This window comes from Pteropus vampyrus, unplaced genomic scaffold, assembly GCF_000151845.1.
Source record: "Pteropus vampyrus isolate Shadow unplaced genomic scaffold, Pvam_2.0 Scaffold29, whole genome shotgun sequence".
NCBI lineage: Eukaryota > Metazoa > Chordata > Mammalia > Chiroptera > Pteropodidae > Pteropus > Pteropus vampyrus.
Genome location: NW_011888810.1, coordinates 5,398,695 through 5,414,368, shown reverse-complemented (window position 1 = coordinate 5,414,368; position 15,674 = coordinate 5,398,695). Strand labels below are relative to the sequence as shown.

The following is a 15,674-nucleotide window of genomic DNA, read 5'->3' as shown; positions in this document are numbered from 1 at the left end:
TAAGGTTGCTAATCAGTTGACTTTGAGATGGGGAGCCTATCTCAGACTTCCCAGAAGGTAATAACAAGGATCTTTAAGTGGGGAAGAGGAAGAAAGAACTGGGGAGATGGCAGCGTGAGGAGGACTCAGGGGGATGCTTTGAAGTTGGAAGAAGAGGCCATGAGTCAAGGAATGCAGGAGGCTTCTAGAAAGTAGAGAAGGCAAGAAAATGGCTTCTCTTCTAGAACCTCCAGAAGGAACACGACCCTGCCAACATCTGATTTTAGCCCGGGAAGACTCATTTCAGATATCTACCTCCAGCAATGTAATTACAAGAATAAATTTGTGTTGTTTTAAGTCACTAAGTTCTTGGAAATTTCTTACAGGAGCCCTAGGAAACTAATACTGTTACACCATTTAGTGGTGAACACTAAACCAATTCCTTAGGTAAACTCATTCGGGTGAGGAAACGGAGTAAGCTACGGACACTTTTGAAACCATGAGTCATGCAGCCGGTGAATGGCAAAGGTAGGACTCAAAATGGCCCGATTCCAGAGTCCAGGTTTTTGATCACTACTCTGGACCTGCATTTTCCATTAACAGATGTTAGAAAGCTCTCGTCTTCTCCAGGCCTCAGTTGCCCATCTATAAAGTAAGGGGACTGAACCAGATTCCTTCCAGCTCCCACAGCTGAAGCTGCTCTTGAGAATTACATCACTAATAGTGTGCCAAAATTGGGAAACATCAAAGCCATTCCATTTTGTTTGCTACATTCTATTTACTAAGACAGAAATGTGAACATATACATTTGGGGGAAAATATTAACAACCAGAGAGGAAGCAAAATGACTTTTGTGGTCACTGGTTATAACCCTGAAAATTCAATTAACCAGGCACCCAATTACTCAAGCATGCCAGTTAATACAGATTCCATGGTTAGACAATATGGCAAGAACATGCTTAGAAGTATTTCACAAAAGTTTTCCACAGGACTGAGAAAAGAAAACATAGGGAAACCAGAGATATACAGTGAGTCTGCTCTTATAGCCCATAAAATCCTGCCCCCACAAAGGAGAATAGAAGGATGTTTAGGACACTGCATGGAAATGCCAACAGCCCCAGATAGACGCCACCCACACTGTTCCCAAACTTCCAAACAGCTCATAAGATGCAACACGTAAATGTTTCACATTAAAATGGACCCGCCACTGACATCGGTAGAAAGCATAAGGCAGCCTTCCAACCAAGAGAATCAGGTTCCGCCATCTCTGTCCTGCCATATTGGGTCTGAGGGGGACAAGTTAATGTGGTAAAAGAACAGACCATTTAACTTTCGGTGGTGAACATACAGTGCAATCTGTGGCGCACTCTTGAATTGTACACTTGAAACTAATTTAATTTTATCAATGTCATGCCAATAAGTTTAATAAAAACAAGAGCCTACGTCAAAATGGAAGAATGTGATGTAACCATTGAAACAATTAAAGCCACAATTAGAAAGGCTTTCAGAATTAAATTGTTTTCCTTCTTACAGCCAGGGGAAAACCATAAGCCACATCGGAGCCTATGTGGCAGCCACCAAAATGACCTTAGGACAGAGAGGAGCAAAGAGCTCTGGGTTCCACAGCCAATGCCAAGCCACGGGGCTCAGGAAAAGGGGGCAGCCGGAGAAGACCAGGAAAATAAGGCCGAACACAAAAACACAGGATTCCAGAGTGAAATAAGACAGGCTGTACCAACATGTCATTTCTTTTGTGGTGAAGTACAGAAGTCACTTGTAATTATAGCCAACTGCATGCCTGGATGACCGTGAGAGCCCTCTGAGAAAGCTCCCTTTCAAAGTAAACAGAAATGAGAGTTTGCACTTTTTTGCTTGTTCTTCCTTCTTTTTTTTTTTTTTTTTCCCAACATATTCGACTAACTTGTCCTTATCTATAATTCTCTAGGCTTAGGTCATAATTTAAGGGAAAAAGAAATAACCACAGAGACTTCGAGATCTCATGTTGCCTGGATGTGATTTTTGAGGAAAGAGTCTCAGTGCTATACATTATTCCATCCTGTCACTCCTTGGTCATGTTCTCCAGCTGTATTCCACAGGACAGAGGCCCCTTCATGTGAAACCTGACATACTAAAAATGTTAATGGTCTTTGCAAATCAAATTTTATAAAGCATCTCAGACTTAACACATCTAAAACAAAATTCCCCATCTGTCCCCCAAAACCTGTTCCATGTTCAGCCTTCCCCAGCTCACTTTATGACACCTCCATACTGCTCATTACTCAATAAATCCACGACTCACATTTGACTCCTTTCTCCCAGATAAGTCACTCCTGCTTCCTTGAAGAGAGACGAGAAGGGGACAGAGGCAAAAATCCTCCACTTTATGAAAATGGGAGTGCTAAGAAATGTTTTATTTGGTTATCATTGAAAATTCAATAAATAATTACTGAGTATCTGCTCCTATGTCAGGTGCATGCTGGGTACCACGGATACGCTCCATCTACCGGGGCAAGAGACATGGACAGTTTTACTACAGTATCGCGAGTTTACGATGGTGACATACTGGGTGAAAATGGAGCCCGGAGAAAGGAGTGTTGAAATATCCTTGGGGAATGAAAAGGGGTAACACCTTTTCATTTATATTCTTTATGCCTTGTATGAGACCTGATCATTTGCATTTCTACCAAGTTCCAGGTGATGCTAATATTCTCCATCTGCTGATTTGAGAGGACACTTTGAAAATTATTTCCTGTTTTTTTTTTCCTTTTTTTTTCTTTTGTTATTTCTAACCACTATGCAAACCTGCCTTTCTAGGAAGCATAGAAAAAAAGGCATTAAGGAGAAAAGGTTAGAAAGGGATCATAATGATAAGACACTGAAAACAAACTTCATCCTTTTTGTGTGTGTTGCTGGAGCTGGTCTAACCGGTTGAGACTAACAGGATAAGAGATTTAGTTGTTTTGAAAACACCTCCTTCTTAGGGCCTGGCAGGGAACTATTCATGATCCTCAGAGGTGTTATCATGGTTCAAATTATAAGTAGGTTTAGGAATGATACCAAAAGCTAGGATGTGGGGGAAAAAAAATATTCCACATTTAAGACCCACCAACCAACCCATCTTCTCCATCTTACCTCGTCACCTCAACAATCTCTCTTAAGTAAATTTCCCTACCCCTCCAGGCATTCCTCTCTATGCCTTTCCTTATTTTATTCAGTCCTCTAGTCTGGAATTTCCATTTCCCTTTGCTCTGCTTCTAGGGAAGATCATTATACTGAGATTCTGTATTTCAAAAATTTGGTGTGGATCCAGAAAAAGATCTATAATTTAAGAATAGTTGTTTTAAGCCCCGCACAGTCTGACACAGAACAGGCATCCCACAAATGTTTACTGAATGTATGATCCTGAAGGAATGATAGTAATTTTAGAAACTTCCTTTATATGTCTGAAGGAAATCTAACTCGTTGCCAATTGTGCATTTACTGTATAGTAAGTGCTTAATAAATATTTGATTAATGAATAAGCTAGCGAATCCCTTAAGAATGAGTGAACAGGAAACAAAGGTAGCAAACTTCAACAAAGTGAATGACTACTTCTGTCAAATGCATCAACTTAATAGGCTATTTGAAACAGTTGTAAATTTGTTAATTTATACATATCATACACCAGTGTTTGCAAAGTAAGGTTCTTGTATCATGGAGGATACACCAAAAAAATTGTAGATGGTGTATGCATAAACTTTTCTAATAGTTATACATTTACACTGTATCAGAAAAAAAAAATGTAATTCCATATTAAACCTGTGATTTGATGGTCATTATTTCTTAGGACTGGACTTACATATTTTTAAGTGAGTTGATTTACAGAAAAGCAACGAGTGAACATAATATAGAAATACAGGATAACTAACGAAGGTAACTGTTATGAAGTTCAGGAAACACTTATTAACTAATGGAGAGAAGAAAACTAACATCAGTGTGGGCAATGCATTTTGTTTAGGTTCAACCTGTGGCTTTGGGCAAATTAAACACATTTTCTGAGCGCCAGGCAAAAAGTAGTGATACTTCTCACTTCAAATGTCTTTTTTGTGAACATTGAGGAAAATAAAAGAAGTCTAAGTAGAATGCCTCATGTGGAGCAGAGGTCACTTAGCAATTGCTGAAGGTGATGGTGGTAAACGGTGAGGAAGTGGTGAAGAAGGTGGATGGTGGTGCTGGTGGTAATGACAGTGGTGAGAACGGTGGTGGCTGGTGGGTAGAGGAAGAGGCAGAAGAGGAGTAGAAAGAGGAAGAGTAGGAATAAAGGGAAAAGGAGCTATAAAAGTCTATAATTTCCCTGTATCCGCAACTTAGGATTGCCATGCTTCTGTTTGGAAACTAGAAATAAACCAACTTAAAAACGATTCTATTTTTTTTAGTGATGTTGAGATCATCGACGATGTAGTTCTTGATCAACTGTGTTTCTCTCATTTCTACAGCCTCAACTTTTGCTTTCGCCCATCTATCTCACAATACTGAATGAAAGACTTGACACAAATATCTGAAGATTACTCAAGATACATCTTGAATTTTTATGTATCGAAAAAGTTATTTTTATTGTGATAAAAAGTTATTTTTATTGTGATAAAAGTTATTTTTATTGTGATTTACTTCTTGTGATAAAAATCTTCATCCACAGCGGAGGAATTTTCTTCCAAGGATGCAGTCAGATAGTATTTAAACCGGGCTTGCTCCATGGAGGATAAGCCTGGATAATTCATTGATGGCAAAATTGCCGCTTAATTATTGTGCCAAACAACTGACATTTTTTGAGATAACCCAGACTCTAACCCTTGGCCTTAGCAAACCAAATGTTTATACTTCTAGTAGGTACACAGACACATTGCAGAATCTTAATGTAAGTTCCAAATCACAAGCAAACATACCTTCACAAAACCAAGGCTGCATAACTTGGCTTTTGCTCCAAATTGCCACTTGCACTGTGTGTCAGCATCATAAATCTGTCCTGGTAGTTTGTCCGGATATTTATACTGTCCTGTTTGCTTGGGCTCATCCACCAGACACCCAGCCTGAGGTGTACTGCAATGATAACACATCCTTATAAATGGCCATGCTTATCTGTGATATTTCCACATAAAACAATATACCTCTGAGTGCATTCATGAAAGAAAAATATAACATGGCTAAAGAAATAGGTGTGTGCTTAAAGTTAAAATGTATATTTATTCCAAAGAGTGAGTCCTGTCCTGTTTAAGAAGATGGAATTCACACAGCCACAAAGGGTCCCACGGTACTGGAAGTTATTGCTATCCGAGAGATCTGGCTTGGTCTGCTAATAGATGGGAAAGGTAAATCTATCTGGGAACCTCTAATAATCTTGTTCAACAATATTCAACAAATTGTATCGAGTACCCACTCTGTGAAGAGCGTTAGGCTAAGCAATAAAAGTGAACCAGAAGAGAAAGTATCAGTCTTCATGGAGTTGAAAGTCATGCTATGTTTTTTACAGATAATGGGGCAATGGTCAAACATGTACTTTACTTCAAATAATTTTTCCATCAAAATTGAATAAGGCTTTTGAAAGGAATAAAGAGAAAGGACACATGGGGGCAAAGGGCAAAACAATTTCCTTGAGGTAGTTTTAACTGGGATATACAGAGGGAAAAAAAATCAGGCGATGGCATGGACATTCTGAGAAAGCACTCATTCATCTCCTTTTACTTAATTACACTATGATATCAATGAGCGATTACACAGCATGGTGGTTAGGTGTGACTCTGGAGTCAGACAGATGGGGGTCCAAGACAACCACGCAACCAAGACCAATTCTATACATCTCATTTCTGACAATGACTCCCACAAAAGTTGTTATACAGCTCAAACGGGAAAATAAAAAAGTGCATAACACAGCACAGGAAGCATTTAAAGTCATCTGCTGCTGCTGTTACTATATATCATCATCCAAAGGCAATCTACTACATCATATAAATGATGAAAATTCAATCTACATTAAGTTGACCTTGATTTATAATATTTAATGATTTCTTTCCATGAGATAGAAAAGATCATTTTTAGGCCTCAAGTCATAAATTTAAAAATAAAATCTGTGTGATAAAGCTTATTATTAGCAAAAAGTTTGTCAATTTTTCACTATCTTTTGGGACATCATTTGGTTAGACATCCTTACATTTAATCAGCTTTGCCTGTGCTGTGTGTATTGCCGATTCTGTAAACATTTCCAAATAATATTCAGTGGTACAGGTGAAAAACAAAATGCAGTAGGGCCTCTTAGCCACAGGGGATACATTCCAAGACCCTCAGTAGATGCCTGAAACCACAGATAGTATCGAATCCTATATATACTATGCTTTTACCTACACATACACACCTATGATAAAGTTTAATTTATAAATTAAGCACAGTAAGAGATTAACAAATAGAACAATTATAATAATATACTGTAACGAAAGTCTTGTGAATATGGTGCTGCTCTCTTTCTCTGTGATAACTGATCTGATGGCCAGGATGGCTACTAAGTGACTAACAGGCCGACAACATCTACAATGTGGACATGATGGACAGAGGAATGATTCATGTCCCAAGCAGGATGGAGTGGATTTCATCACACTACTCAGGAGGATGAGCAATTTAAAACTTATGAACTGTTTCTTTCTGAATTTTTCATTTAAGATTTTTGGACCTTGGTTCATCATAGGTATCTGAAACCATGGAAAGCAAAACCACAGATAAAGACGGACTATTGTATTAATATCAGTTCCCAAAGAAACTGTGGTAGTTTCCCTAATATTTGGTCACAGGGAGATGGGATTAGAACCTGAACAGAGGTTAATAAGAGACAGCTACATGCATATAAAATTATATATACTTATATATAATTACACTGCTGTTACAATGGTCAAATGGTCAAACATATGTTGTAGCTAGATAAAATTAAAGGAAACTTCAAAGAGTTTCCACTTTGGTTCAGCATTTAATATGAATCAAGTAGTGCTACCATACTAATTCCCATTTTACTAATGCCACCTAGGAGTTTTGAGTTATCAAAGAAATTTTATATGGCTATCATCCTCTTTGAATATCTTTGGGACACAGAGGCAGCTCATGGCCATTTCAAACCATTTCAGACAAAACAGCCAATCAAAACAATGCTCCATTCATAAAAAACATGCACGTCATTTTAGCCTTTAATACTCTAATGACCAAATTAATCGGATTCAAATAATTATTCTCAGTAAAAAACAAACAAACAAACAAAAACAATATATCTAGTAGCCTCTGGAAGTCATAGAGGAGGAACAGCTACAAGCACAGATCTTGGGGTCCTAACAGACCCAAGTGTTGAGTCTTATTTCTGCAACTTACGAACTGTAGGCGCTTAAGCAACACAATTATCCACTCCACTAATTTCCTCAACTCTAGAATGAGGAAATATTAGGACTGCCGTGAGGGCTGAATGAGGCATCATGTGGAGCGCATTGAGCACATTAGGCCTTCGATCTGTTTTTTCACCAATGACAATAATGTCAATATCATCACCATCACCATCATTACCATCGTCATGTCATCATCATCATCGGAATTTGTCAGCTTTTCTGTTCATTAGGTCAAAAGATACTTCCACTATCTATTTGTTTTCACACCTATTAAACATTGTTCCTTGGCACTGCTCCGAACCTGGGAGCAGCCCTGGCTTTGGCCTGTCTTACCTAAGGAATTTCTTGAGATACTGCCGGCTGCATGAGGACCATGAAAATACCCCATTGTTTCCGGTCAGGGTGGGAGACATGATGTTACCTTCAGCCTTCCTGCAGGGATTGCCTTCTCCGTCGTGAATCATGCCGAAGCTGAAACCCATCGACAGTGATGACAAGCTGATTATAAGTTGTTTATGGACTGTTCATGCATAAAGCTAGTGTGACAAACAAACTTCTAATGATTGTCTATTTATTAGCTGAAATAAAAAACCCTTATAACAACAACCACCATCTATTTCCCCGATTATAACCACAGAAAGAAAATGATGAACTGAGAACCAAGTGAGAGACAGTTATCAAAATTGTAAGAAAAAGGAAAGACAAAAAAAAAAAAAACAAACGAATTACTACATAAAGTGTAAAATTTATGGAGAAAATTTCAAAAGAATGCTGAAGGCTTTTTTTTAGTATGTTTGGCTACTAAAATCAAAGAATGGTATACCTGCTATAAAATTGTAAGAGCAAAAAAATTTTTTGGTTAAGATTTCTAAGCAAAATTGAAGTGATGAGACAGTCTAATTATTTTATTTCAAATAGTGAAATATTTTTCTTGCCACCAATCGTGGATCTGTGGTAAGGAAGTTCATAGTGAGTAGGTGGTAGGTCCACAGAGAGGAGCTGATTATAAGTTGTTTATGGAATATTCACACATACAGCTAGTATGACAAACTTCTAATGATGGTCCATTTATTAGCTAAAATAAAAACTCTTATAATTAAACTCCCTGATAATCATAAATATCTTTAAATACTAGTGGTTGAGCCCATCTTTTGGAGACATATAAAGGACTTGTTTTGAATGCATTTTATGAGAAAACTTTGATTTGTCCCATTTTACCACAGAAGGTTCTACCAATTACAGAGTAAAAATAATTTTAGGTGGTTTATGCCAAGAAATCATGAACATAATACCTAAACAATCTCAAATCTCCTGACTGGTAGAATAAACGTGACACTAATGTATATCCACATGTGATACATACACCGTAAAGACAGGGCTTACTTCGGGCCATATTGAAGTGGTAAGGGATAGGAGAATAAGCTTCATATGTACTAAAAAGTTCAGTACACAAAAAAAGCTTTTTTGTGTTTGTTTGGTTTTTTTTCTAGAGAAGCCAAGGATAGAGAGATATCAATTTTATAATTAATTTAGATTATTCTTCATCTACTAATTTAAAGAAGTAATATTTGCTTCTTAAGAACATATTTTTATAAAGGAGATATGATTCCTGTGGAAATAAATATTATTCTGATATTAATATAGCTTTTCTCTGAAGGTAGCCTATACCAAATAAATAATTATGTTATAACAGAGATAGGATTCAATAGTCTATAAACTAGCCCTTTTTCCAGCAGTCCTTCCAATTCATCAAGCAAGTAATGCCAGGATGGCTTTGTAATGTGATTCTATCTGTGAATGTCCCAGATGCACAAATAGGTATTTATTAACCTCGACATATACGCAGGGAAAGTGTTTTCTCCTCCTCAGCGTTGCCCAGTTCAGTTCTTTGTATTGAACCAAGAAACTAAGGGGGTAGTTTGTTTGGTAGACACCCTTTCTAGAAATATATTTGTGAAGGTCAAAAACAGAAGGAAGTGTGTGAGGTATGAGAGGAAAGAGTAGGAATCAGAGAAACGAGATGGAGCGGGAGAGATTGAAATCATTACTTGAAGAGGAAATGGTAATTAAATTAGCATTTCATTGGAGTTTCACGCACATGAGAAACCAAATTTGAATTCAATTTTAAACTTAAAAAAATGTTAATTTTCTAATTTACTTTGATTTAACAGCATTTTAGAAGTCATATCAAAATCTCCTGAAATGTCTTTCAAAATTACCGCTAGAAGGTCCTGTTATTTAGAACTTGAGTGTATATTTTATTTTATATGTTTTTCCCCCTAACACTATTCTCTCCTCACCCCAACCTGGAGAATGTCTTTGTTTTTCTTCACTAAAATGTTAGATTTTGATTTTGGTAACTTTGATTCATAACCAAGGATGATTACATTTTTAAATGGCCTGTTCATCTGGACTTCATGCTAGTGAAACAAATTTAGACATATATTTGATATTCATAGATATTTTTATATCCTGTTCTGTACAAAGAGGCCTTGTGTCTAATGAGCATTTTTTACCACCGTTCACAGTAAAATTGGTTCATTCATATCATGTTAAGAAAGCGGTTGTGTATATACATAAAATGCTGGGAATCTGTTGGATAATAGCAATGGTCAAGATTCAAATTTCCTGAAGATAATAAATTTAGCTCATAAAAGATACAAATATCATAATATAAGTTAAAATTGTGGAACAGATGATATTTGCTTTTATCTTGAAGTCAGAAATTAATTGGATGCTCTAAACATTCAGTATAAATATCGAATAAAAGATATTCACAAAAACATTCTTGAACTCATACATCCAAAGAGCTTGCCCTTTGAAATAGTCATTTTGCAAAGCAGTATGCTTATTCCAATGTAGATGCTAGTGTTCGAATGTTTAAAAATCCTCTGTAGAATTGTGTCCACACCAGATGATAGGCCTCATAAAGTAAATTCATATCATTACTTAGTTTTCTCATTCCTCATTTCCAACTCTATTTTCACAAAAGAAAGATTTACTAATACCAATTAAAAGCATATTAGGTGCATGCAATGGCACCAAGTAAAAGAATATCCAATGAATGCATCAAAAGCTTTTAAACAATATGCCATTACATTCTGGGAATTTACATGTCTCCATGGTTATTTCCTTAATATAATGAACTAAAAGTATCTTCACTGCAGCAAAACATAAATGGAAGAAAATAAACAAATGCCTAAATGACCCGAGGGTCCATTAGATAACTTGCAGTCCATTCATGCACACAAGGTAATACTGTGTGGTTATTAAATTCAGTATAAATGTTTAAAAAGAGCTACTTCAACAATGGGTGGTCTTTATTGAGCTCTTACAGTCAGGCACTATTTTAAGCTTTACACAAGATTTATCCCATTTATTCTACCTAGAACAAATTATTATTGGAAGAATGCCAATAAATCGCCCAACATGCTTTCCTATAAAGTGATGAATCAAGGGGTCACTTACTTGTGCCCTGACTCATGTGCAATGGTGAAGGCCAGGCCAAGTCCCGTGTCCTCATTGATGGTACAACTTCGGTACTTACTGCACATTCCACTGATGGGGGCAAACCCTATTGAAAGATCAATTTCAAATGTTAGTCCAAAAAGAACACACACAGATACCTGATCATTGATGTCCTCAAAATATTCTGTGCAGTCTTAGTTTAATGGATTCACATATTTAATTTTTTTGCAGGAAAACACTAAAGGCATATTGTTCACTCTCCTCCAAATACATAAATGCAGTATTTAATATTTGCTCTCTTTTTAAGATATTATCATCAATTGATCCTCCTAACAACCCTGTGAAGTCAGTATGAATACTGTAATTCTCATTTTACACGTAGGATAGTAAGTCATACGCCTCATCTAAGTTTATTATTTGCATCAGAGCAGTTGCTTCAATGATAGCTAAATCAATGCAGAAGTTTCACTTAAGTCATATTAGCGTCAAAGTTCAAGGCATATTTTCTAAGAAAACACACATTCTAATCTTTTTCTAAAGCATGTAACATGGAAATGCACAACTGAATGTGAGTACATTACATTTGTTTTTCTTCCATTCGCCATAATGCGACGAGTATTCCTGTTCTCAAAAATGACTTCCTTCCAAAGGCAGTTATAAAATCGTTGCAGCAGGCCCTTGACTCTATCTTGAACTACATAATAGTGTTAAATGTCTTTCTTTGCAGTTTTGGGTCCTCGTAACCAGTAGAAAAAGGCTATGTACCCCATCACTTGTGAATTGCTGGTGCCCACCTTGTTGCCATGATGTAAGTTGAGATCATCTACGGAATCTAATGCACAGGCACATATCATGGGTGGCACCACTGCCACTGCCATCATCAACACTGATCTAGATGACCATTAATCCATTAAAATAATTCTTGAATTCCTACGATATGCAATGAAATACACCAGAAAATATAGTGCAGATATAAAAAATTTAGTGCTTACTCACTGTCTTGTACAAATATGGAAAAGCTGACTCCTTCACAGGTCAAGTAACTTTCTAAAGGAGGCACTGCTACCAAGGGCACAGTTAAGTACCATGGAGACCAATCAAATTCTCTTAAGCTACCCAGTTCTGCAGTCGTGATGCATATGGAATAAGCCACAGCTTGTCTGGTTAAATAATTTATCTCATGTCTCAATGAACATCAATAGAGTTAAGAAAAATACAAAAGAAATAAAGCAAATGGGTTCTCCATTCCACGCTGAGTTCAGTTAAATAGAAAATTATTCATCTGAGGGCAGAGTGAGGATACTCTCCAATTTAAATATATTAGTTCCCCTTATTAAGGATATTAAGGGCCACCCACCCAATAGAATGTTTCCACGCTGTGTTTTCCACTAACGAGTGTGTGTGAACATCTGCTCATACCATACCTAACGTGTCACATGGTTCATTCTTCCAGGAACAAATATCAAATCCCGTGAGTAAGATGGCGTGGTCATGCCTCTTGCCGTTCTTTCCAATGAGGGCAGACTGCCACTGACAAAAACTATTCAGAGACTGGTCTGCATGATGGTTGATCAATAATCCTCCCTATGGGAAACCCACACAAATCAGAGTGTGAATTTGTCAGAGATGAAAACGTTGAATGATTCCATTTGTACAGGCAAACACAGAAACATCATGTTTCTAGGGAGAAAGGTCAGTAGAGGAAAAAACTTGAGCTAAGGTTGACGATAATTGGTAAAAAAAAAGAAAAGAAAAAACTAAAAACTATTTCAGGTAAATACAATATTTAAAGTAACTACAAGAGTTTCAGTAGTGTAGTTTATGACCAATTATATTTCTATGGCAAGTAATCTGACATCAGTTAGGATCATCCTTTTTTTTCTTATCTCATGCTGGTATCACCTTCACCAAACTCTTATAACTTTTAGAACATAATTATAAATTAATGGTGATAAAGTTCAACACCTTTTCAGTAGAATATGAGAAAGGGAGTGACTATAGTTTTTTACCCCTATGTCAAAACTTCCAGAAAGGGCTTGGCATATCATAGGTTACAAACAATCAATCAATCAATCAATCAAATGAAAACTTACTGAATGAACAAATAGTTACAAGATTCTAAAGAGTAAGGTAGGACCTATCCTTAAAATATTTATCAAAATGTTTGCTTAAAATTATTGACTTGGGGCAAGTTGAGGATTTTTAGGGATCTCCAAGTATGAGTGAACTAGGGTGCTGCCGGCTTCAGCGTCCTTGAACAAAGCACAAGTGGTAGGTTAGAGACAACGGTGTCTCCCCAACAACACACACCCTTTCTGTCTTTCTACAATTCCAAGAATAATTTGATAAATTGTTAACCTCTGCAGCTCTACACACCTGGGCGATTAAGTTTTTCTTGTCTTTGGCTCCCTGCTTTGTATGTTCACTACTGGCATTAAAGATAAAGAGGAAAAGCCACAGGGGACTTGGAAAATAGTCTGTTTGATTGGTAATCCTCAACTCAGAAAAACACATTTTTAACGTCAAAACACTACAAAGCAGTAAGTACCATACAATTTAACACTTTATTATATGTTCTGATTTTCATAATTTGCCCCATGCTTTCGTCCTGTACCTCACTGTAATCAGTTCAAGGGCAGTTAAATTATTCCTTGTTTATTACCTGTAGTACCTAAGATGGTGCTGGAGAGACAGCAGGTTTACTACAATAATTTTCTGATGACTTATTTTCAGTACATCTTCAAAATATCCTTTTGCATATACCTGCTATTACCCAGCATATCCAACATGCAAAATCTAACTAACCCTTAGATCTATTAACAAGTTTACCTTCCTGGTGAAGCCTACATAATGTTTTTATATATAATGGAATATTTATATTATACATGCATGTTTAATCATATTTTGCAATACATATATGCATATATATTTACAGGTAAATATTTTGTGATGTTTTAGTTATTTGAATACACAGCCCTATTAAACTGTACTTTCCTTGAGGCTAGGGTCAGCATATTTTCAAATTTGAATTTCTAATGACCAGTGCATTGATTGGCACGTAGTAGGTATTTAACAAGTATATCCTGAATGACAGAATGAAGAAATAAATGAAGTGTACCACTTACAGGGTCTTGCTCCAGAAGAATGAGGCTCACCACAACGATGTTTATATCACTTCCAATGGTCCCGTCTTTAAACAGGCTGGAAACCTGTTGGAACAATCGGAATAAAACAAACAAAATCTGAAAACTTCCAAAAACTGTGGAGAGGGGAATCGATGAGAAATATTTATAAGTACGTAGGCTTTAATTTTACCAAATATAGGTACAGTGAAGCCAATTTCTTCAAAACTCAATTTTTTGCCCCCAATAACATCACATGGCTACATCTGCTATTCAACAAACACGAGGGGAATTCTGTGATTTCTAGCTGTTTTGGAGAGACAGAGAGCTGGCGTCCTGACTGCCTTCCTTACCATGTTCATAACTGTGAGGATGTACGTGGTGACGTTTGCCTTGCCGTGCTTTTCCACCATTTTCCTGTCTGCTACCACAAGGGTCTCCACATTTAGGCCCGTTGCTGACTTTCCAGCTGACCTTCTGGGCCTCCCCGTGCTCCCGTATTCATCAAACCTGAGATAGGTGTCCTCTGTGGGAGGCTTGGGGGCATCTACAATGAACAGAAGAGCATTTGGAAGGGACATCAGTACAGAACATCTGGGTGAGACAGACAGAAATTGAAACAAGGGGAGGAGAAGGACTATGTAACCAAAACCTCCTAATCTACTGGTAAGTGATGCCATCAGTGCCTGTGCTAGGGCTTTGCACCTAGTGTGTGTCAAGGAAGATTCAATCAATTGAAGTTTGGCTGGCTGGTTGGATGGATGGATGAACAGATTCAATCACTCGAAAATTCTCTAAAGAGGAAAAGAAAAGCTAAATTCTAGTTGGTAGAGCAGGCCAAGGAAAATCAATGTTATGGGACTAGTCTTTAAAAACAGAAAATGCTCATTTTATTTTATTGCTGAAAAGCTGCAAAAACTGATGTTCTTAGCATCTGAATTCATAACACTTACATATTATTTTCTAAATTTTAGATATACACATCCTGTAGAACTCTGCCCATGTCTTATACTCTTGTTTTATCAACACAAAATTTAAAATGAGTAGTTAATAAAAACTCTTTAGCCTAATTAATATTAACTTACTTATTGGGGAAAAAGCATAGTCAGGGGTGATATTTAAAACTATATTAAATACTTTGTGGCAGGAAAGGTGTGGGCACAACCTTAACAGAATGGACACTGGCCATAGCCTTTGAGCAGAGCCCTGGAAGTGTCTTTTGGGCCAGGCATGATCCCTTTAGTTAATAGACAATGACAAGTTCAAGGGTGGCTGGGAAGGATAAGGGCATCTGGAAAACTCAGGACAGTACTATGTAAACTAATAGAGAATTATTTTAGTACTTTAACAACTGGTACAGTTATAATAATGAGGACTGCTCTCTGCAGAGGAAATTGAAAGACCAAACCATTTAGAGGTAGATTTAAAACCTCAGGTTTAATTTGATGAGCGACTCTGAGTTTAGCTTTGATATCTCATTGCCACTATGAATATCATCACAATTATTACTACTACTATTATTATGGATCTACGTCAAACAGAAGTCCCCCAAAAAAGGATATTTCAATAACACCCCAAATGCAAAAAAACAATTAAAATGGTAAAAGCACTATCTTTCATTTCTGCTCCTGGTCAACATCGCAGTGACCCCGGTTTCCCTGGTCAGTGGGCAGAACCATCACCTGGCTGCTCTGTCCATCTCACTTGCCACTTT

The 15,674-nt window shown here is 37.0% G+C and overlaps 1 protein-coding gene across 1 annotated transcript in view; it reads right to left on the bottom strand.

Annotated features, from left to right (window-relative positions):
- Nucleotides 1-15,674, bottom strand: part of ADAMTS18 (ADAM metallopeptidase with thrombospondin type 1 motif 18) — a 382,382-nt gene that overhangs the window by 46,640 nt on the left and 320,068 nt on the right. Inside the window, exons 9-14 of the mRNA XM_023528594.1 lie at nt 14,314-14,554; nt 13,964-14,047; nt 12,263-12,422; nt 10,839-10,944; nt 7,704-7,841; nt 4,902-5,055 (exon numbers count right to left, since the gene is read on the bottom strand). Of these exons, the coding sequence (XP_023384362.1) occupies nt 4,902-5,055; nt 7,704-7,841; nt 10,839-10,944; nt 12,263-12,422; nt 13,964-14,047; nt 14,314-14,554 (883 nt within the window). The remainder of the gene's footprint in view (nt 1-4,901; nt 5,056-7,703; nt 7,842-10,838; nt 10,945-12,262; nt 12,423-13,963; nt 14,048-14,313; nt 14,555-15,674) is intronic.